The 23,786-nt window shown below is 37.9% G+C and overlaps 1 protein-coding gene across 1 annotated transcript in view; it reads left to right on the top strand.

The window, feature by feature from the left end:
• HTR2A (5-hydroxytryptamine receptor 2A) overlaps positions 1-19,601 on the top strand; it is a 61,047-nt gene extending 41,446 nt beyond the window's left edge. The window contains exon 4 of the mRNA XM_036745419.1: positions 18,062-19,601. Within this exon, the coding sequence (XP_036601314.1) occupies positions 18,062-18,858 (797 nt within the window). The 3' untranslated portion in view covers positions 18,859-19,601. The remainder of the gene's footprint in view (positions 1-18,061) is intronic.
• The last annotated feature ends 4,185 nt before the right edge of the window (positions 19,602-23,786 follow it).

Here is a 23,786-nt window from a genome sequence, read left to right on the forward strand (position 1 = left end):
CCAGTTTGGTCTATGTTATAAGCCCAGGAAGTCAGAAGAGTTATTTTCAAGAACTCATCACTTCCCCAGGAGAGTTCAATGATCTTATTGGCATAGATATTCCCTCCAATCATGCAGTTCACAGCCTATGCACACCTGGTCATGCTATGGGCCTTTCATCCTTATCTTCTCATAAATCTGCCATGGGGGTTCACCCAAGAAGCCATGCACCTTCCTCAAGATCTTTTGATATTACAGTTATTAGTCAGTCAATAAGCATTAATTAAGCACTTAATATATGGCAGTGGAACACATGGGCTATCTTTCAGTTTTCCCTTGGATAACTGAGGAATGAAAATAGAATTTTAAAATAACACTGACAAAGAGACAAAGAAAAATTCCCCCACGAGAGTGTGGAGGAAAGATCCAGAAAAGGCTAACCCCCATTCAAAGGGTCTACCATGGCTACCTAACAACAACATTTTAGAGATCAGAAGATCATAGTTCTCAAGCTTTAAGAGACCTTAGATTCCTAGATGTTTTTGAGAAAAACTAACTCTCTCAGTAGTTCAATACTTACAAAGTGAAATAGAGCATGGCGGTAACTAATTTAAGTTATTCATTTCCCTCCCCAAAAAATTTATTGACAAAATTATGCAACTCATTGATACAAAGAGGCTTTTTGGTTTTTAATTATCTGGATAATTACTATGGAGTTCGATTTTTGCTTGTCTGGTATAACACTGGGCCTAATCTCAGTCTGGTGAGGTCTGAGTTTTCATGACCATCTTTAGCAGCCTGATCATTTTAACTTAATTAAGATAATTTCCCTAGTATCTCTATTAAATTTTTTTTCTTTATGAACTTTGAACTGTTGCCCGCATCTTGTACTTCGTTTTGAAACCATGGAAAGTTTTATTTTTTCACTTATGTACTGACCTTGCATCACTCACAAACTGCCCCTTCCTTCTCTTTCCTCCTTCCCCTTCACTGAAGGTTTCCTTTTCTCAGTCAGCCATAGTTTACTACCTTCTGAAACAAAAATAAGGACTAGACTTACTCATTAATATCCTTTTTGAAGGAGGATAAGAATTAATGCACTGGGTCCAAATTAAAACTTTACTACCATAAGGTCAGAGCATTATACCAACCTCTACCCCCACACAAGTTACTCATTCCTTAAAAGGTATTTAAAACCATCCCCAAGACTCTTGGTTGGCTCAGGGGACTAATGGCTCAGACAGTTGACATCACTGATAGCTTGAGTACAATGCAGCCATGAGGAGCTCCAGGGGTTATCTGATCCTTGGCTGATAAAAATGATAAGCAATGTTAACAAGGTGATTTCCTTCAACTGAATCACCTGAGGAGTCCTCCCTACATATCCTTGTTGATGATCTCTCTTGCTCTGAGTAAATCTCATTTTGTTCGTTGTTTAGCGATCTATGAGTATTGCCATTTTTTTCCATTAGCAACCATAAACCAGGAAACTAGCCTTTGTCAATTCTAGATCAAACCTTGTATCATAGATCTTCGTGGAAGAAACAACCTGGATGAATTTTAGGGTTGTACCACTTCTTTTGACTTGAGCTACAAAAAAAAGGAAAAGAAAAAGAAAACAGAACCTTGGGAACATCTCCAAACAAGGCAGTCCTACAGACTGGGACCAATTCGACATTTGAAGGACTCTGACCATGGCACATGCCAAGGAGCTTTGTTCCTCAGGGGAGCCAAAGGACAAGGTGCACTCTCCAAGTGAATTATAAGCCCTCTCATTTCCCCAAGGGCCCAACCTACTTCTTTGTTTTTCTCCTTCTTTGTACCTAGTTTTTTTCTTCCCCTTGTTTTTTGTCCATGTTCCCCCAAGCCTGCTATTATAGAACAGCAAGTATGTATTAAAATTTAAAATCTATATTTTCCTCTCTACTTAGTCTTCTATTTCTGCTAGCAATAACAACAAATAAAAAATAAAATCTAGTGAGACTCTCTTTTAAGGAATCAATCTTTCCCACCGTGATGATAAAAAGATATCTCTGATAACATTTCATTTGTGGAAATTATGCCCGTGTGCCAGTTATTCTTCATCTTATGAAAGCTTTTCATGACTTTCTCCCAGTCATGAAGCTTGTAAATGGAAGTAACTCTATTCTACTCTGGCCTCCATGCTCTAGAAGTGTTAAAGCCATTAGCAAATGATAATAATAGTAATACATCAGACTTCATTATCTCAGTAATGGAATCTGTCAAGGTCAGCCACAGATGGCCATTAATGACCACTTTGTTGATAAATAGGTCTCAGACTAGGTGGTAGCTTCGGTAATGTTCCTGCTTTAACAAATAAAATATATTCTGATTAAGGAGCTATTCTGCTTGGCTGGAGAGCAATTAACTAGCTTCTGGTGGAAATATCATTCAGGATCTCTTCATTTAAGGAAATATGCTAAACATTAACATAGATCACTTTTGATTTTTCCCATCAAATAAAAATACTTTTCTACCTCTAAATAACCAATCCAAAGCCAGATGTCATTAATAACCACAATAAAAATACATGCATACAGTACTTTGAAGTTTGCAAGACACTTTGCTCACAACACCACCATGTGTTGGGTAGTTCAGTGATCATTATTCCCATTATTCCCATTCCCAGGGAACAGAGACTCAAAGAGTTCAGTGACTTATCCAGGATCATATAGTTTCCAAGCGTTGGAGCCAAGGCAACAAACTGAAGTCTTCTAACTTCAAGACTTCTTTCAGCTACCCCATATTTCAGGTTTGTTTATCTTCAGTCCCCTCTTTTCTTCCCCTCCGCTGCCTAGGTCCAAGTCAATAACCACCTCCTACAGAAAGCCTTCCCTAAGCCTCCTATGTACTTACCCACATAAACATAAGTATGTTGTTTGCACATTTCTTGTGAATTTATACATTTTTATTGTGTCATAGTTGTCTATGGTCAGAAAGTAAAAACAGGATTAGAGAGTGTTGTTTTCAACTGAATCAAAAGGCCATTATCCTACATAAATTTTCTTTAGTATACATGTGATGAAAAGTAAGCAGCTAGGGGAAAAGTAGCAGATAAAATGCTAGATCTGGAGTGAGGAAGACTTGAGTGCAAATCCTACCTCAAACACTTACTAGCTGGGTGACCCTGAGCCAATTATTTAATCCAGGTGCCCACAAATATTATCTCATTGATCATCCTACTCCTAGGAGGTAGTTGCTATTATTATCCCCATTTTGCAAATGAGGAAACTTGAGGCAAACAAAGATTTAGTGACTTGTTTACAATCCAGTAACTAGGAAATGCCTAAGGCTGGATTCCAGTTCAAATCTTCCTAATGCCAAGTCCAGCAGTCTATCCATTGTATCACCTAGTGGCTATCTGCTTGTCTGAGAAGGTACAAAGGAAAGATGCTATGTAAATTCAAAGACCTTAAAGTGGGATTTGCTCCTTTGTTTTTATTGACTAAGTGACTGGTCCAACCCACCCATTATTCTACAGGGTGTCCCTAAAGTCTGGACACATAGGCAAAAATGCCTATTTTGAAACATTTGGAATATTAACAGACCTTAACCCCCTTGACTTCTTTTTTCTGGGCTATGCTAAAGGAGAAGATATACTCAGTGAAAATCACAGGTGCAACATACTTGAATGCATAGAGAGTGAATGTGCTAAAATTGACAGCAGTGTGGAGTTATTGCATCGAGTTCATGTGAATCTTGCAAAGCGCATCAACTCTGTATCACAAATGATGGAAATCATATTGAAGATGTTATCTGTTAATATTCCAGTTAAATTAAATGTTGTTGAAAATTTCATTCATTTCATTTCTTGAAAATATGCATTTTTGCCTATGTGTCCAGACTTTAGAAACACCCTGTATTACTAACAGAGAAAGGCTTCTTAGGTACATATGCTGAAGGTACATAAAATTATGCGTTCATAGACTTAGAGCTAGAAAGAGACCAGAGAGGCCATCTAGTCCAATATCTTCATAGTGACTTTCCCAAGGTCCTACAGTTAGTAAACAGCAGAGAGGGAAGCACTCTGACTCAGTTCAATTCAATTTACATTTATTTAGCACTTACTATGTGCCAGGCACTGTGCTAAGCACTTGGGGCTACAAAATAAGAGAAAGAAAGACAGTACCTACCTTCAGGGAGCTTATAATATAATGAGGGAAAGACAACACATTAAAAACAAGCTGAAATATACTCCCTATACTCATGCTCCCTAACTTTGGGTATAGTCCAAGGCTCTGGATTTTATCTGATCTTTGTATCACTGTACTCACTTTGTAGCTCTGAGCCTCAGTTTCCTCCTCTGTAAAATGTGGGAAATGGATGTAGAGTCAGAGGGTTCAAATTTCAGAGTTCTGTAACTTTTATGAACATACCAACAACCACTAAATGTATTTGCTTCTTGACTCTAGTACAGTTTTTTTTTGTTTGGTTTTTTTGTTGTTGTCATATTTTTTTTCTGAAACTGGATTGTAAGAACTACATACTGACTTTAATTATCAACAGAATAAATGTATCCAGTTTGTGCCATGCATGGCTTCACTTGCACTGCAGGAGACAAGTTTTCTCCTTTGGGGATTTTCTTTAGTTAATCTTGACTTAGGGTAATTGAGGTAAAAGCTGTGGGAAAAAAAAATGGATATTTTATCTTACTTAGCCTAGATTCCTTCTCACATTAGAAGTTAAATAGCATACTAGAATTCCTTAAATAGCAAAATATATTCATTAATGAAACAACCCTAACAAGAGAAAATATGGATTGTGTGCATCAGAGATTCTGAAAATGATGCGAATAAAGAGATACACAAATGGCAATACTCAGTGATGTGAATATTTATAAGTTGTCAACTACAAGCCTTCATTACACTTTAATAGTGACTACACAGAGACTGTAAGCTCTACGAAGGCAGGAAATGCATCTAATACAGCTTTGAATGCCTCATAGTCCTAGCATAATGCCTTGAAACCAGAGAATGCTCAAACAAATGTTTGCTAAAGTAAATAATTGAATAGAATGAATGCAAAGATTGTAGTTAAGCTGTTTCACAATATAAAGCAATTCCATTTCTCACATAAATGTTTAAAAGTGTCTATATTAGAGAAAACATAATTTCTCAAATCATGCAATTTTAATACTAACATTCGTGATTCAATTTCATTCCATTTGCACAGAGAATGAAAATAGACTCCCCCCCTTCCTACCCCCCAAAAAAGACTTATGCCATTAAAATGTTGGGGAAACTGCAATTTTGCTATGATTAACCATCTAAGATTATCACAAATGGGAGAGACCCATTCTCACTTCACTTTCCATTAGCATGCATTTCTTCCTTGGGGGCACACTAACAAAGAAGGGAAAAGCCTAGCTAATGCATCAAGCATTGATTTAGTTGGAGTTGATTAAATATCTTCTTCACTGCTGTCAAGAAATTTAGAAAAGTGGGTGAATACTACATTGGAAAATTCATTTATTTATTTATTTATTTATTTATTTATTTATTAGAGAACATTAAAAACATTCAAACCTCCTACAATGCCTGAAATCCTGTTATGTTGAAAGGAATGTCTTTGTAGGAAAGAAATCTTATGTGAAGTCTTCAGCTTTAGTGAACTGGCACATGGGAAATCATGATTTGTCTAGAAGTGTTTTCCTATTTAATTCCCCTAGGCTCTGTTTAGAAGACATTCTATTCTCAGAAGCTGCTCAAAAGCAGTGTGATTGCCAGAGGATGCAGATGGGCACAGATTTCAAAGAAGGGTCCCCTCTCCCCTTCTCATCCAGTATGGCCCTAGCAACATATTGCTGCTAGCTCTAATCCACCTTTCTCCATCACAAAGTATGTATGATAGCAATAAGGAGGATTGTGGGAGCAATAACCTAGAAGAGGAAATCCAATGAAGTCCTACATGGGGGATAGGGACAGAAATTTCCACAGTAATTATTGTAAGCAACAAGGGCCAACATAGGTTGGCTGAAGTATTCATCACCCTCTAAGCCCACAGACTACTTAGCACACTCTTATAATTTACTCTCCTTCCTTTTATGTAGGCAGAGCCTCCCTAGAAGTTCACTTCCCCACAAGAGCATGGCTTTCCCTTTATAAGCAATTCATTCCCTCTCCTTTTATATGGTTAGGTTTGCTTTACAAAGCCCAGAAAGCCTGACAAGTGGCCTCTAGCAACTAAAAAGAAAGTGAAAAATTCTCACACTTTCCTTCCTTCATAGCTTGCTGTTTTGTTTTGGGGGTGGGGGTGGGGAGGGTGTTTCAACCAGCTCATGATTTTATTTCTAGATTCCACATTCATTGCCAGGTTCACAACAATTCAATATTATTCTCCCACTTTGTTCAACTGTTCTAAATTAACTCCAAATCCCCAGATCAGTATCTATTGATCAGAGAGTCTACTGCTTTTGAGAAGAGAATGCTCTTTCTCTCTTCTGTACTAGGGGTACTTAACCAAGAGTCTATAAACTACATCAGGGGGCCTATAAACTTGGATGGGAAAAAAAAATCACATCTTTTTTTTCCACTAACCTCTAACTGAAATTTAGCATTTCCTTCAATTATTTCGAAGCATTATCTTGAGAAGAGGCCCACAGGCTTCTCTAAACTGCCAAAGTAGTCTATGCCAAAAAAAGGGGCGGTAGAGGGGTTAAGAACCTCTGCTCTATACGACATGAGCAATAAGTAAAGTACAGCAGGTTAAGGACTTTACTAACTTTTTTTATCATAATTAAAAACCTACAAACTCAAAAGGTGCATTTAAAAGCAAAGACAAAGTCGTCTCAGCCCAGAAGAAAGCCAAGTTAAAGTGAGCAGACAACTCACAAGGACAGTCAACTTTCTGTTTAAAGAGAGAGGGAGGAGGTAGAGGAAGAACAGATCGTTTTCATCCTTCTCTATGTCCCAGCAGCCAGACCCACTGCAGTCGGTGGCCTTGGCATTAGCGAGATTTACTGCACCTCACTTGTGTCTGTGTCTGCTTGCACAGCTTCTCTTGTTTCTGTGTCTCCTACCCAGGAACCTCTTTTCCAAAGGGGAAGGGGTAAGCTTGGGAAGCAAGGTGAGCTTGTTCTGACATCTGCAGTGGGTGCCTTGTCTCAAGTCTTTCTGGCTCTTTTGTAAACACAACTGTTAAGTTGGGACTATATCACAATACAAAAAGAGCATCTAATAAATGCATGTACTCCCTCATTCATTCACTTTAAGGCCCCTTCCTGCTCTGAAATCTTTTTTAAAATAAGAGGCACATTTTCTACGGAAACCACTGAAACAGGATTTCCCTACTCAACCTCTATCAAACTCCACATCCTTAGATTTCCTAGTGTCAGAAAATGAGTCTCTGCCTGGCCTAATGAGTTATTTATTCATAATAAATGTTCCTCTTTTGTTGTCTTGCATGTCCCCAAAGGCCATTCTTCTTGTTTTCTCTCTAATAAACTGTAACTGTTGCTTCTTGAATAGATTGTACTGGGGAGGGAGCACCTTAGGGGGCCAACTAATTCTACAGGTTACAGAATGAAGCTCTTTCTTCAGGTGAACAACTTGGATTGGTTGTTCTCCTAGTCCCATTTCTATCCACTGCCCTTACTGGGATATTGTCAGAATCCACTTATCTTTCCTACAATGCTCAGAGCTCCTCAGGAGTAAACACTCTATAAACTGAATGAATAAATGAATAAATTTTAAAATATTAAGTAGAAAAAGAGAGAAAACAAATGCAAAGTGTTCTAACTAAACAGCAGGGGTAGAGCATATAAAAAAGATAGAGTAAGAGGAGGGGGTTGAACTAAATAATCTAAAAAACTCTTTTTCAAATCTAATTCTTTAATGCTCTGAAGAGATCTGGGCTCTACAGATGTCTCTGCTACGAAGTCCTGAACCTTAGCCGAGGCATTTTTCCTCTGTGGCCCTCACTTTTCCTGTCTAGAACACCAGAAGTTTTAGTCAGATGGCCATTGAGCTCCTTTTCAAGTTCTTTGCAAGGAGAGAGAGAGAGAGGGACAGAGAGAAAGAGACAGAGAGACAAAGACAGAGATAGAGACAGAGAGATAGAGATAGAGAGAGAGACAGAGAGAGAGAGAGAGACAGAGAGAGAGAGAGAGAGAGAGAGAGAGAGAGAGATCTATAAAGGATCTTTTTGGCAAATTCAGATTAGACCAACTCAGGTTAGATTTCTCAGGTTAGACCAATTTCTCATCTTATAAGATGTGTGATGAAAAGAGTGTTAGATTTGGTATCAAAGGACTTGGTTTTGATTCTCTGAGTCTGATGCTAGTTGTATGGTTTTAAGCAGCCCACTTTCTAATCCAATCCAAATTTAAAAAACATTTATCAAATGTTTAATTGTACAAGGCACATTGGTAGGCCCTGGAATACAAAGAAAAAAAAACCGAACACTCCCTGCCCTCGAGAAGCTTACATTCTACTATCTATAAAATGAAGAGCTTGACCCAGATGATCTCTAAGAATATTTTCCAGCTCAATCATTCCTGGATTCTGTTCTTACCTAACAGGGCAGGTGGTGTAGTAGATGAAATACCAGCCCTGGAGTCAGGAAGACTCATCTTCCTGAGTTCAAATCTGGCCCCAGACATTTAGCTGTGTGGCCTGGGGCAAGTCACTTAACCCTGTTTGCCTCGGTTTCCTCATTTGTAAAATGAGTTGGAGAAGGAAATGGCAAACCACTCTAGGATCTCTGCCAAGAAAACCCTATATGGGGTCATGAAGAGTCAGACACTACTAAAACTACTCAACAATAACAACAGGGCATCTTTCAAAAGCATTGAAGTCTCCCATTCAAATAAGGTTAGTTAGGAAAAATATTGGATTTTCCTCTCCTCACTCCCCAGTGGAACAAAAATCTAATTAAAAACTTTTGTGTTTTGGAGGTATGCCTCGTTTAGCATGAAGCAGACAACTGAGTTGTACTGTACTGTTCTCTAGGCAAATGTTCTTCGTCTTCCTCTCTAAGCCATTTTTCCTTTCCAAAAAAGAAAAGGGCAGTGTGGTGATCCCCAAATGGGGGAAGACAGGGAGTTCTCAGACTCACAGGTAAAATGATGATGACAAGAATGAAGAAAGTGTGAAAATGTTTTGGGAGGTCTTGTATGGAAGGAAATGAGGAAATAAAGGGAATGAGTAAAACAGCTTGGTGGGAATCTAGGGTATGCTGATGAAGAGAAGAATTTCACCTCCCTAATCCTATTTAGCTATAGTTGTAAGATAGAGTAAAAACATTTTTCCCATAGCACTCCTGTGAGGAAGGTAGGATAAATAGAATTATCTCCATTTTACAAATGAGGAAACTGAGACTCAAATAAGTAAAATAACATGTCCATGCTAGTCGTTAGCAAAGCCAGGCCTCCTGCCTCCAAAGCCACCATTCTTTTCCCCCTAACACATTGTCTCACACTGAGAATTGAGTAAAATGTTCGGTACTCAGAACCAAAGGGAAATTTTGGCTCAGGGATATGCGGGCCAGGAAACAATCTGACACCAACCAATCTAATAGAAAGAGGCTGAGCCAGGAACTTAGGTGGCTTTGTTCCCAGATAGGAAAAGACCTTGGTTCTCAAAAAGTCTAGATAAAAGGTTTAACTTGGGCCTACAGATGGAAATAGGGAATAGGGGGAACTAGGTTGAAAAGATGGTTTCTTTCCCATCTCCCCATCCCTGGATACAAGAATAAGGAAATTACCTATGCAAAAATATACACTAAGGATATTAATTTCCTACAAAGCAGTATAAATGCATGGCAATGAGATGGATAGTCACTTTAGGTGAGCAGAGCGAGGAGAATCAGTGTGGTTGATCTCCAAACTCCTTCAAAACTTCCAAACTTTCATAGGCGCTAGTCTCTTCTGAGACCCATCTTCTTTCCAAGAGCAACTCTAAGACTCAACACCCCTATCCTACCCCCTCCAGGACCTGATCTCTTCAGACATTCCCTCCCTCCCTCTTACCTTTATCTTCTGGTTCCTTCCCCAATACCTACAAATATTCATGGGCCTTTCTCATCCTTAAAAAACCCTCATATGACACTGTACACCCCTTCAAACTCTCATCTTATATGTCTTCTTTTCACAGACTCCTAGGAAGTCATTGCCTCCATTTCCTCACCTTACAATTTCAAGCCTTTGTAATCAGGTTCCCTACCCCACCACTCTACTGAAATTACTTTTTCCTATTATTTTAATTTTTTTTTATTTTTTTGGAGAGGGGAAGGCAGGGCAATTGGGGTTAAGTGACTTGCCCAAGGTCACACAACTAGTCAAGTGTCAAGTGTCTGAGGCTGGATTTGAACTCAGGTCCTCCTGACTCCAGGGCTGGTGCTCTACTCACTGTGCTACCTAGCTGCCCCTAATTACTTTTTCTAAACTGTCTATTTCGACTGCTAAATCCAATGGCATCTTCTTAGTCCTCTTATTCCTTGTTGTATTTGAAGCTTTTTACACAGCTGAACCTCCGTCTCTGGATATACTCTCTTTCTTTGGCTCCAATAACACAATTCTTCGCTTAATCTGACTGTACCAACCAAGATATAGTCTAGAGCAATGGTGTTAAATGCAAATAAAAACAAACCCCTGCAACCATTATTCCATAATTATTGACTTATAAAACCACAAATTAACATTTCTTATGTCATATTGTATTTTTATTTATTTTATTAAACATTTAGCAGTTATGTATTAATTTGCTTCTATTTAGAAGTGCCTCTTGGAGTCCATGTACATCTCTTCTAGACCATTCATAGCTCCTGGGGCCTCTCTTGGACTCTGTGATGATTTGTCCCCATCACTCTACCACAAAGGGGCAGGTGGGTAGTGTCCGAGGTTCATGCTTATTTGTCAAGAATTTTGATGTATGGACTACCCAGTCATGTGTAATGATATTCCCCAATCCTCCTAATGCCTCTGCGCTTCTCTGATTCACTTTCAGAACTTATTATACAAAACTTTAGTCAAATAACAAAATTAATAAAGTAAATAACATCAATACATCCAGCACAGGCATCCGAACATTGTCCTCCGAGCGGGTAACAATTCTCACTGTGATAGCCAAGCCAAAAACCCAGAGGTTTTCAGTTTGCCAAAAGGGCTCCCACAGGAAGCTGTGGTGACATCCCTCCACTACTTTTTATGTTCATAACAAAACCTCCCAATAGATCCATGTTTGGTGCTTGGATGTAATGTCAGGCCTGTAGATTGATCATTTCTGAGAATGAGGAAGCCTTGTGCTAGGTAGGGCTTCATTTTTAAGCTTTGAGATCCTTGCTTGGCTTGCTCAGAAGCTCAGGAGCTAAAACTAAAATGGTATACTAGCTGCATCCCCCTAACAATGTCAAGTCCTCAAAAGCAGGGAAGGCATGTTTCATTTTTGCCTTCTATTTCTCATCCTAGCATGATGCCTTCCACATAGCAGGTGAATGGTTAATGCTTGTTGAATGGAAGAAAATTGAATCACATTGATTTGTTATCTCAGGTTTTGAGTCCACATGAGAAGCTTAATCTGTGGGAAAGAGAGGAAAGGAATAAAGAAAGCAAGAGCCAGACCAGCAAGAAAAATTCTTTCCAAGAAACAAATGACAAAGGCTGTCAGGTTTTATGGCTCGAATATTTAAAAGGTCACCAGCTAAGGTTAGGGAGGAACAGCCTCTATCTGACAGGAATGCTCAACTATGAACTTCTCAGGAAAGTTTCGAATGTTTTGTCTGAAATATCTAGCTCTGACAAAACGAGATATAAGTCAAGATTGATTATCATCTTTCCTTGTTATTACTGTCATTTCTGTAGTGTCTGCCCCTTCACGACCCCATTTGGGGTTTTCTTGGCAAAAATACTGGAGTGGCTTGCCATTTCCTTCTCCAGTTCATTTTACAGATGAGGAAACTGAGGCACACAGGGTTGAGTAGGTTACTCAGGGTCACACATTTAGTAAGTTTCTGAGGCTAGATCTGAATTCAGGAAGATGAGCATTCCTGACTTCAGGCCTGGCGCTCTACCCACTGTGCAATCTGGCTGCCCAATCACCTTTCCACACCTTAGCAAATGACCTTTCACAAGTTACCAAAATTCACTAGCTGGTGAAAAGCCTCCAAGAACTTAGCTAGGCTGGTCCTCTGTCAAGAGATATACAGTCCATCTCTGGGTCTATACTATTCCGAGCTTTTCCAGCTTGATTGAACTGGTCAGATCTTTCAACCTATGGGCATCATATTTGAGGATATATCAGAATTTGAACTCAGGTCTTTTTAACTTCAAATCCAACACTATCTATCCACTGTACCCCCGGCAGTCTACTACTCACTACCTACTATTAAATAGGCTACTCTTTCTATCGTGGGTTGGAAGGGGAGAGGAAATGGAGGCTAAAGATTCATCCAAGAAAAGCTAAGGATGGGAACCATACTAGGTCTTCCCACCCACGAGTTCAAAGTAAAACCACCATCCAGGCATAACAATTTCACCTCAAATGAAATGAAAAATTACAAATGTGCATAATACGTTCACATCTAAAAGGCAAGCAGATCTGTTCTAAAGGATAGATACGAACCAAGATTCTTCTGACCCCAGATGTCAGCATTTCAACTGCATCTCATCTGTTTAGAAGAGAAAAGAACACAAGTATGAATATATTTGTTCTGCTCTAGCCCTCCTTTGATGTCTCATCATGGTGTGGTGGTGACCTTGAATTCTTAAAGGCTCTTCCAATGGAGTTCAGCCTCTGGAGGGTCCACACTAGACCCCCACTGGGTACTAGCCAAGCTAAACTTGTCAGGGTTCATTGCCAAAGGTAATCTACCAGGAAATGAATTTTTCTGTCCATGGCAGCTCATAAAGCCATCTATTAAGGGACAGAGGAGTTGCAAACTGTTCCAAAGGAAAGATAAATCACAGATCCTTTGCAACATTTAAGTATGGCATAGATGCACTGAGTGGCCATGGGTGATAGACCAGCACCCTGAATCCTCTTTTTCATTGTTGTTCAATAGTTTTTCAGTCATGACCGACTCTGCATGAACCCATTTAGGGTTTCTTGGCAGAGATACTGGGGTAGTTTGCCATTTCTTTCACCAACTCACTTTACAGATGTAGAAACTGAGACACACAGGGTTAAGTGACTTTCCCTGGGGTCGCATAGGTAGTAAGTATCTGAGATGAGATTTGACCTCAGGAAGATGTCTTCCTGACTCCATGCCCAGAACTCTATCCACTGTACCTCCTAGCTGTCCTTTTTTTCACTAGTTTAGAAAAATACATTAAATAAAATAGAACACCGCATGGTTCAGACTATGGTCCTTATTAAATGCACAAACTTGAAGTGTAGGAAGATTTCATATCTCTGAAAATGCTAATATTGGACAAAAAAACTTGAATAATCTCTGCTTCAGTGATGGCCAGAGGTTGGCATCAGTGGCACAGGAAGGACATCAGCCAATGCCTTTATCCTAATTTTCACGATCTTGATCTTCGAACTATTTGTCTTACCCACATGATCCACTTTCAACACTGAAATAGCTTCCTTGTTTGAGCACTAGTAATGGGATACATTGTGCTAGTGAATGATAAAGTTAACTTTCAGAATTCTCTTTTCTGACATCATGTAATATACACACCTAGGAAAGTGGCCCATCCTAAGAAATAGTCAACTTGATTCCTAAGAGCTATAGAAAGGAATCATTATTTTCCCTCTTCCCATATTCTTCCCCATCTACAGAGGAGAAAATAGATCTCCAGCCATAAATTATACTCCATTTTCTCAACTTCAGGGAGCAACTCCTGTGAGCCTTAATCATTGAATCTCAGAGATGATCTAATTTCAGGGTTTTTAACCTGGAATCTATAAACTTTGGGTTTTTTTAATATTTTGATAACTAAATTTCAATGTAATTGGTTTTACTTACTTATATTCCTATATATTTTATTTTATACACTTAGAAACATGATTCTGGGAATAGGTCCCTAGGCTGCACCTGTTCTCACTGCCTGACACACCTTATCTAGGTGATATATGGTTATGGAGCTTTTCCCTGCTTCCTAGCTTCAGCCCAAGTTTTGACTATGGTGCTCTCTTTTCTTCATGGGAAAAATATGCCTTGTCATGTTCTTTTAGCTGAAATTACCAAAGTTTTCCACAGTTCTTTCAGAGCAGCAGCCCTCAACCAAGGACCAGCAAATATTCTCCTGGCCTGTTTGTTCTCAGTACTTTGGGTAAAAAAGGTTTTTCATTTCTAGGAGGAAATTTCTGTTGTGCTCTCCTGTGCAGATGAGTTGGGGAGAGGGAGTAGGAGGAATAGGCACAGAGCCAAAGCTAAGCCTAGAGGACAAAGTTATTATTTGACATTCCCTTTCCCCCAGCTACATTCCTGCCTTTTATATGTGTGTATATGTGTGTATTCACATGTGTGCATGCATGTATGTGTATCTGCACATAAATATAGTTTATTGTGTGTGCATTGCTTGCATGTACATGTATGTGTGTGTGTTTAGAAAAATGGGAACTGAGACCTAAGAGTATTATCCAGTTCATCTGACTCCCAGTTCCAAAATCATGAAATATCAGAGTTGAAAGGAACCTTAGAGGCCATCTAGCCTAGCCTATTCTGTGCCTGAATAAGAATTTCTCTTCAGCATATGTCATGTGTATATCTGGCATTTGCCTGAAGACTTCAAGTGAGAGAAAACCTTGACTTTCTGAGGCAACCTGTTCTACTATCTGATAGCACTAAGTGTTAGGAAGTTTTTCTTTACATCAAACCCAAATCTGTCTCTCAGCAATTTAATACATCACTCTTAGGTCTGCCTTCTAGGGCCAAAGAGAACAAAGGTAGTCCCTCTTCTATATGATAGGCCTTCAAGTATTTGAAGAGAGCTATCATGCCCCCACCCACCCAAGTCTTCTCTTCTTCAAGTTAAACATCCCAAGTTCCTTCAACCAACTCTTATATGACTTTCTCCCCAGGATTTTTGCCATCCTAATCACCCATCTCTGAATGCACTTCAGCTTTTCAATGTCCTTCCTAAAATGTGGTACCCAGCATTCTACACAGTATTCATTTACTATGCTTAAGAATAATGCTTATAATTGAAGCCAAACTTGGGGAAAAAAAAGATTGAAAGATACTTGCTAAATTAAAATGAGTAGCAAATCTATAGTGATCAGGAAAGAAACTAATCATTCTAACATTTTTAACTAAAAGATATAGTTAAAATCATTTAACTATTTTAGTTTAAGAAGCTCCACTTCTAAACTAAAGAGATGTTGCCACTGATGTTGATAAACAGCCAATTTGTCTCTTTGGCCTTGCTGGCAGAACACAGCCAAAGCAAGCTAGAGGAAGGGAAAATGAATCAAGAACTCCAGGCTGAATAATTCTGAGGGGTTGGAGTGTGAGATCCACTTATTTATTATATTACCAAAGACTCTGCACTAGATAAACATGTTGTATATCTTCCCTTTACTATATTATGTTCAAATTCTGGAAGAAGGAAGCACTGCATTCTTAGCAATCTTATCCTAATTCTGCATTACAATTAGTACTCTGTAGAATAGGAAAAAGGAAGAGTTGACCAGAAGGCCAAGATTTGCTGTAGGGCCCTAGCTCTTTGATCTCTTGGTCACCTTAATAGACTACACATAGGTAGTAGATAGACCTACCAGAACACAACATATACACCAGATATTAGGCAGGGTTAAAATAGTGCATGATCATGCTGAATTGTCCTTTGGCATAGTTCTGCTTCTAACTGTCAACATTCTCCTTGACATTCCAAGAACACTTGAAGAATCTTTCATGAAAAGAAAAAATGTTAAGTCTTATCAACTAAGGCTGAGAAACTGATAGCAAGTGTCAGCAAGAGATATCAATTGGTTATTTCACTGAGTCAAGCACTGTAATACATGCCTATAACCCTAACTACTGGAAAGGCTAAAACTAGTAGAACTCTTGAGCTTAGGACTTTTAAGCTGCAGTGAGCTAAGCCAATTGTGTATTCTCATTAAGTTCAATATCAGTATGATACCCTAAGAGCAGGTGGTGTACCAGGTTGCCTAAGGAGGGAAGAATCAGACCAAATCAAAGTTTCACTGCCAGTCAGAGTGAGGAGTAGCCTAGGCTCTTCCATACTGGGCTATTAAGTCCAGATAAGAAAACCGACTCACTAAAACCATAATATTAATAATTTCACTGACATCAAATCATCCTACTTGCTAAGTTGGCCAGTGAGTTTGGTTTTTGTTTGTTTTTGGAAGGAAAGTCTTGTATCGTCTGTATCTATATACTTTGTTTTTACTTCTCTGTGTACAAGCTTTCCCTCCCCTAACACTCACTCACCCACCCACACTAAAAAAAAAAAGGTCAGCTAATTCAGAGAAGAAATTGTTTTGTTTTGTCTTTGCATCCCCAATACCTAGGACAACCCCTTGGCACAAAGTGGGCACTTAAAAATGCTTATTAATTGATTTCTTCTCCCCATGGAAATGACAGAGTTCAGTTTTGGTCTACCTAGACAACGTTTCTATTGCACAGTTTCCAAAGGGAATTGGACAGGGAGTAAGGTAAATGCAGAGAGCATGTTGGCACAATAATTCTCATATGATATTATCCAATTCTGTCACACTACTCTGATTAACTTTGATTTAAGTAACACAGCTAACAGATGTTTCCTTGAGTGTTGCTGCAAGGAATGGACTTGTCACTTTCTAATATAATAGAAGAGATGGGAAAAGGGAAAGGAAGGAAACTACTCTCATTCTCCCTCAGAAGGTAGAAGGTAATGTCCCAGTCACATAAGAATCAAGCTCAGTAGAGCAGAAAAAAAATAGGTGTAATATTTCTTTCACTTTTCCTCTTTTTCAATCACCTCAATTCTTCCATCAATCAAAGGAAAAGGAGCAAGCTGTCATCAGCTTGCACTGACCTCGCCAATATGCACATGCCCAGGCAAGGCACATGGAACACTTGCCCATACCACAAGAAAGCTGCCGTGCTATATGGATCATCACCCAGCCAGCAAATCAATTAGCACCTACACCTGCCCTGTAGACACTGCCCAGTAAATCACCCAAGACTTAGAGAGCTAATATTGAGCTCCCATACATGTCTAATTGATAATCTGGTATGGCCTGGACATAGTTGAGTGTATCAGTGAGGAAACTGACTTAGGAAGTGATTTTTACTTCTCCTCTGTCATCAATGTAGTGGTTTTCTATTTGGTAGCTCTTTTGAGTGACTTTGACTTGAAATCTATTTTAATTACAAAAGATGGATTAATAATAGTAGCATTTACAGATAGATTGACAGATAGAGGTATAACTTAAAGGCAGCTAAGTGGTACAGCAGATAGAGGATGAGGCCTGGAGTCAGGAAAAGTCATCTTCCTAAGTTCAAATCTCTCCTCAGATACTTACTAGCTGTGTGACCCTGGGCAAGTCACTTAACCCTGTTTGCCTCAGTTTCCTCTTAGGTAAAATGAGCCAGAGAAGGAAATGGCAAACCACTCCAGTATCTTTGCCAAAAAAAAACCTAAATAAGGTCAGAAATAGTCAGACTGACTGAATAACAATGACACACTTTAAGGTTTACAAAGCACCTTACACACATTATCTCATTGGATCCTCACAACAACCCTGTGAAATAGGTAGTATCATCATCACCATTTTACAGATAACTGAGGCTGAGAGAGGTTAAGTTACTTGTCCAAGGTCACACAACCAATAAATGTCTGAAGCAGGATGTAAACTCAGGTCTTTCTGACTCCCAGTCCAATTCTCTTTTCTCACTATGCCACATAGTTAGCTCATTAAAGCTATATCAAATTAAACTCAGTATCTACTGTATCTCCTTAACATTGTTACTATATAAATAAATGTAAACCACTATTTATTTCAAAAGAGCTCTCTGGACTGAAAGCCTTAACAAAAATGATCACTTTTAACATCTTACTATGGTACAATTCTTCTTTGAACAATGAACATTAAATACAATTGCTAGAATCTTTTCACATTTGTACTTGAGATCATACTTAGTAACCTTATTTCTTCTGATCAATTTCAAGGTATATCAATGCCAGTTCCAGTCATTGGCCTACAAGATGACTCCAAAGTCTTTAAAGAAGAGAGCTGTTTACTGGCTGATGAGAACTTTGTCCTGATTGGCTCTTTTGTGTCCTTTTTCATCCCCTTAGCCATTATGGTGATCACCTACTTTTTAACAATAAAGACACTTCAGAAAGAAGCTACTTTATGTGTGAATGATGTTGGCACAAAGAACAAATTGTCGTCTTTCAGCTTCCTCCCTCAAAGTTCCCTGTCTTCAGAAAAGCTCTTCCAGCGTTCCCTGCACAAGGAACCTGTTTCGTATGGAAGGAGGACTATGCAGTCTATCAGCAATGAACAAAAGGCTTCCAAAGTCCTTGGTATTGTTTTCTTCCTGTTTGTTGTAATGTGGTGCCCCTTCTTCATCACCAATGTGATGGCAGTCATCTGCAAGAAGTCATGCAATGAAAATATCATTGGAATTCTACTGAATGTATTTGTTTGGATTGGTTACCTCTCTTCTGCTGTCAATCCATTAGTGTATACACTGTTCAATAAAACTTACCGGTCTGCTTTTTCTCGTTATATCCAGTGTCAGTACAAGGAGGACAAGAAACCTCTTCAGTTAATTTTAGTGAACACCATACCTGCATTAGCTTACAATTCTAGGCAAGCCCAAATGACAGAGAAGGATGAAAAAAAAGACTCTGAGGTGACGGATAAAGACTACACTGGGATTGATATTGGAATACACAACTTAGATAATTCACCCAAGGACAGTGTCATCCCAGTCAATGAAAAGGTTAGTTCTGTGTGATCATATCAGAGAGTGAGTGGCTACTATGGCAACCATGGAGTACACGCTGAGAAAGTTTTCATCGAACTGAAAAGAGAGAAAGACTTGGAAAAATTAGACCAGTCTAATAGATCCATCAATAGCATCAACATATTCTTCATGTTATTCTGTCAATGGGAAACAGAGTTAAATACCATAAAAATTGCATCTTTTTAAAAAATAAAAGAAATTCATAAAGAATTTCAGCTATTTTAAGCATAGCCTTTACTAAACTTATTTTTTAATATCTTAAAAAATATATTTCTTAAAGGCAAATACCATTTATGGTACAATTTTAATGATGGCCACAAATAAATCAATTTTGATATTTTACTTTTGAAAATAAAACTATGCTACTGTGTCATTTATTGACAGCATAGGATTGAATTAGTTACTTTCTGGTATAATTATTAATAAAAAGAAATTTGAAGATAATGAATATTTTTAGAACCTTTGGAATAAAGGATAATGTTAATTAATCTGTCAACATATATACTTTGAAAAAACCACCCAGGGTACTTGTCTTATAATAATAACTGTATTGATGAAATAATTACATAGAAAATTTGGTAATATTTTATTAATATTTATTCAGATGCCATTCTAAAATATAAGTGATCCCTCTGCTATTTACCATATGCTGCACTTCAAATTAATTTTCCTCAGAAGTTGTAAAACCTTATTCAGTTAACACTACTTCCAGTTCCTTTTTTTTTAAAAAAAATTCTTTCCTTTATTCTGAATGTCTCCTGTGTCCTCATGCTAGATTTTGGATATATCGTTGAAAGAACTTATTCATACTACCAAACAGATTTATAGAAATTGTTTTTAGAAAAGATTACTTACTCTTAATATACCCTTTGATTTTTCTGTGATGTTATGTCTTCATGACAGCAACAACAAAAAAAGTTTTGGAAATGAATCAGGGCAGATGATTCTTGACAGCAACATCTGAAGCCATGTCTAAGATCATGTCACGTTGGACGTGTTCAGTCATTATAGCTGTCTTTACAATCAATACTAATCAGCAGAAATGAGCCTATTCATGCTAGTCATTAAAACAGCAAAAATTAAAGAGAATTGATTTCACCTTTAGTTCACTTCACCTACATTAACAAAACAGTAACCTGGAAACTTTGGTTTCTTTTCCCCACTCCCACCCACCCACCCACCCACCCACCCCCCAAAAAAGTTGCTACTGGTACATTGAGGGAATCCTATAAACCAAAACCCACTAATTAGTCATTAAGGCATTAGGTTCACATTCTGCCTTATTTTTAATACCCTGGCTATTAGCTCCAGGTAGAAAACCAAAGCAAGAAAGGAAAAAACATCTTTGGCCAAACAATAAAGAAATATTTGAAAACAGTGGTCTTATATAAGAAGCATCACGGTATATTTGAAAGAGTTCTGGATTTGGAGACAAAGGACATGGGTTCAATCCTGGCTTTTCCACTTACCATTAATGTAACTATTAGTTGGTCACCTAACCTCCTTAGGCCTTAGCTTTCTGATTTGCAAAAGAGCAGTTTGGGCTATCGAATTCAATAAGCATTTATTAAGCATCTGGGATTACAATACAAAACATTATTTGCCCTCAAAGAAATGACATTATGCTGAAGAGGTGGCAACTAAGATCCCTTCCAATTACAAGTCTGCAATAGACCCAATCTATATTGCTAAAACTGTAAAGTATTATTATTCCTTAAGTTTTGTTCACTCTTTCTAGGAGAAAAAAAAAATCTATTTTCACATTACTCAGTGATGCTAGACTATGTATAACAGCAGAGCATCTGTTATTTCTTTAAAGGGTTTTCTGTTTTAGTTTTTTTAAGGTCATTTAAACATAGGGCATTCATACCTTAATCATGATCCTTTCAACTATTACACTAGGTCAAATAGCACTGTGATTGCTGTTGAAATAGATAGGATGATATGTGGTAAACAATAGGAAGATCCCATATTGCCAATTCTGTTGAGATATAAATAGTTACTCACTCTCTCCATCCCAACCCCAGGCCTTCAGAACAGATTATTCAAATGAATTATGGGGAGGGAGGGGGAGAGAATTCCTGGGGGTTTATCATTTCCATAATTTACAGCTGCTTTAAGGATAAATTCAGTAGTTATGTCCTACCAGATATATTGCTGACTGAAGTAATGGTAGAGTAACTCAAAAGCTAGAAAATATAGTATGCAGCTGATATCAAGCCTGTGTTTGATCTGAATTATTCTTTAATGGTTATGTAGATGTATTGGATAAAGTTCAAATGCTACCAAACTTCTTGTTTAATGTATTTTGCCTTAGTTTGTGATGTTGCACATCTCTTTATGTATATAGATAAAAATTGGAATTCCTACCCCCATATAGCCTATCTTGAATTGAATGTACATAATTATTGCCTGACAGCTACCTGACAATTATATAGATATTATCAATGTTCATCAGTGTGTTTCCCACTCTCTCCATGAAGTGTACGTCTTTTATTATGTATATATATAAAGATGGCTATGTATATATGTACATACACAGATATGTCCAAACAGTTGATCCAATATTTATATATTTATATGGAGGAAGAGAGAGAAACTAATGAAAACAAATTGTATTTATATACATATATATATATACACACATATGGGCATGTTTGTATTTTGTATATTTCAATGTGAAACTGTGTTCTAAGATTTTTAATATATCTCTTGACTGTCATAGCAGATTAAAGTGATATAGTGCCAGCAGCTTCTTTATAAACTGGAAGTGTGTCTTAAATAATTTGGGAATTCAATGATAATATAATTGTGATGGAAATGAAAGAATATAGTTATATATATGTATGTGTGTATATGAACACACATACATATATATGTACAAATTATATATATGTATGTATGTATATATACATATATATATGTATGTATGTATGTATGTCAATTCTTCAAGCATCTGTGATTCCATGGCTCTGGGTGCTCCCTCCACCAACACAGATGTAGAGTAACTTCTTTATACCTTGATAAATGGGTCTTTGTCAATTGCTGTGACATTCATTACCCGGTGGTCAGCCTGCTAAGCTGGACCTTAGAGGAGAAACATATGGTCCCTTGCTGGTCCTGAACTCAATGCCTTTTCATCTTACAAAGCATCTACTGGAGATTGCTCTCCCCTGGAGTAGCCACTGAGAACCATGGTGGTTTCACTCTACACCATAATAAAGGATTGAGGAAGAACTACTGTGAAGGAGATTACATATAAACATAGGTGTTTGGTTTATTGGTCTCAGATAAACCAAAACCTTAAGGCACTTTATAATCTCAGTCTGGGGGTTTCTGACTACTTTTCCAGTGAATTCTTATTTTCCATAACAATGCGGACTCTTTGGACAACTGATAGATCGTCAAAGACTGACTTTAAAGGATTCACTCAAGCAATAGTATTATTCAGATTATCAAGTTTTATTTTTTTTTTCCTTTAACAAAACTCAAGTGGTAAATCCTTCTAACATGAAGTAAAAGGATAAATGCCATCACCATCTCAATGAAAAGTTCTCAGGAGCAGAACGCATATATTTAATCTGCTTGACCACAGTGCCATCTCATGGTCATTTTTAAAAGTGCTATTCTAGCCAACCAAGTTACTTACTGTGCTGCTTTTAGCAAATGGTGCTGTTGCCGTTTTGTGCGTCACTGGAAAGTATTCATAAAGCATTGAATTATTCTGTATGATATGATATGCAACAAGTATAGTGCAAATAATTTTGTGTATGGAGTGTGATTAAAGCAAATTTAGGATTTCAAGGAATGACTGTAAATAAAACATACTTGAAAGTGAATGAATGGCAGTGCTGCGTGTATCTATAGATTTGTCAGTACAAGGAAGACTGCAAAGAGGACATAGTATTATGAAGATTCAGCCTGCCTGGTTTGTCCTGTGTCATTTTGAGGCACCAAGGTACAGCAGAATGAGTCCCAGATTTGGAGTCAGAAGACCTGGGTTCAAATTCTGTTTCAGCCACTGTGGAACCTTGGTCAATGTACCTCACCTCTCCGGATCTCACTTTCCTAATTCATATAAGAGGGGGTTCTACTCAATTTCCCCTAAGTTCTCTCCCAGTCCTAAACTTATGATTCTATGACCTTAATTTTCTTTTTCTTGATTGTGCAAACATTTATTAAGCTCCCTATGTCATGTGGAAGAAATATAAAAATGGATCTTAAAAATCCACATTATCATGTTACTATCACTCCATTATCACCTGAGTGACAAAACTACTTGGTGGTTCCAGTGTTAAATTAAGCGGTTATTAATCATTTACTGTGTACCCCCAATGTACTCTACTTGATAAGAACATGGAACAGCATACAACTCATTATACTTGGAACTAAGTTATACAACTCATTACACTAAGTTATACACTCATTACATACAATCAATTATAATGGAATCAAGAGTCCTCCCTCACTCTTTAACTTCACTTGTATGACCTTGGGTAAGTCACCCAACCTCTCTTATTTTCATATTCCCCATCTGAAAAAATAGGCACAGTATTTGCTCCAACCACCTCATAGGGTTGACTTAAGAATCAAATAATATAGTGCTTTAAGGCTCATAAAGGATCTTAATATTTGGAGAGCCATGAAACCCTGTTCTTATTGTCGCCCTGGAGACAGGAATAGAAGTCACACCCCTGCTTATATAATTTATTGCTATGTCTCCCTTATCTTCTCTTAGAAAATGCAGTTAATCAGAGCTGGTAACAGAGACGTAACTTAGATAGCCTTATAATGTAGCATGAGAGATGCTTTTCAATGTTGATTTAAATAAATGAGTATGTTTTAAGGCTAGAAAATTCCCCTAAATGTCTCCTAACCATGACATTTAGGTATTGATTTTGTAGAAGAATCAAGTACAA

The sequence above is a fragment of the Trichosurus vulpecula genome, chromosome 2 (genome assembly GCF_011100635.1).
Source record: "Trichosurus vulpecula isolate mTriVul1 chromosome 2, mTriVul1.pri, whole genome shotgun sequence".
In the NCBI taxonomy this organism is placed as follows: domain Eukaryota; kingdom Metazoa; phylum Chordata; class Mammalia; order Diprotodontia; family Phalangeridae; genus Trichosurus; species Trichosurus vulpecula.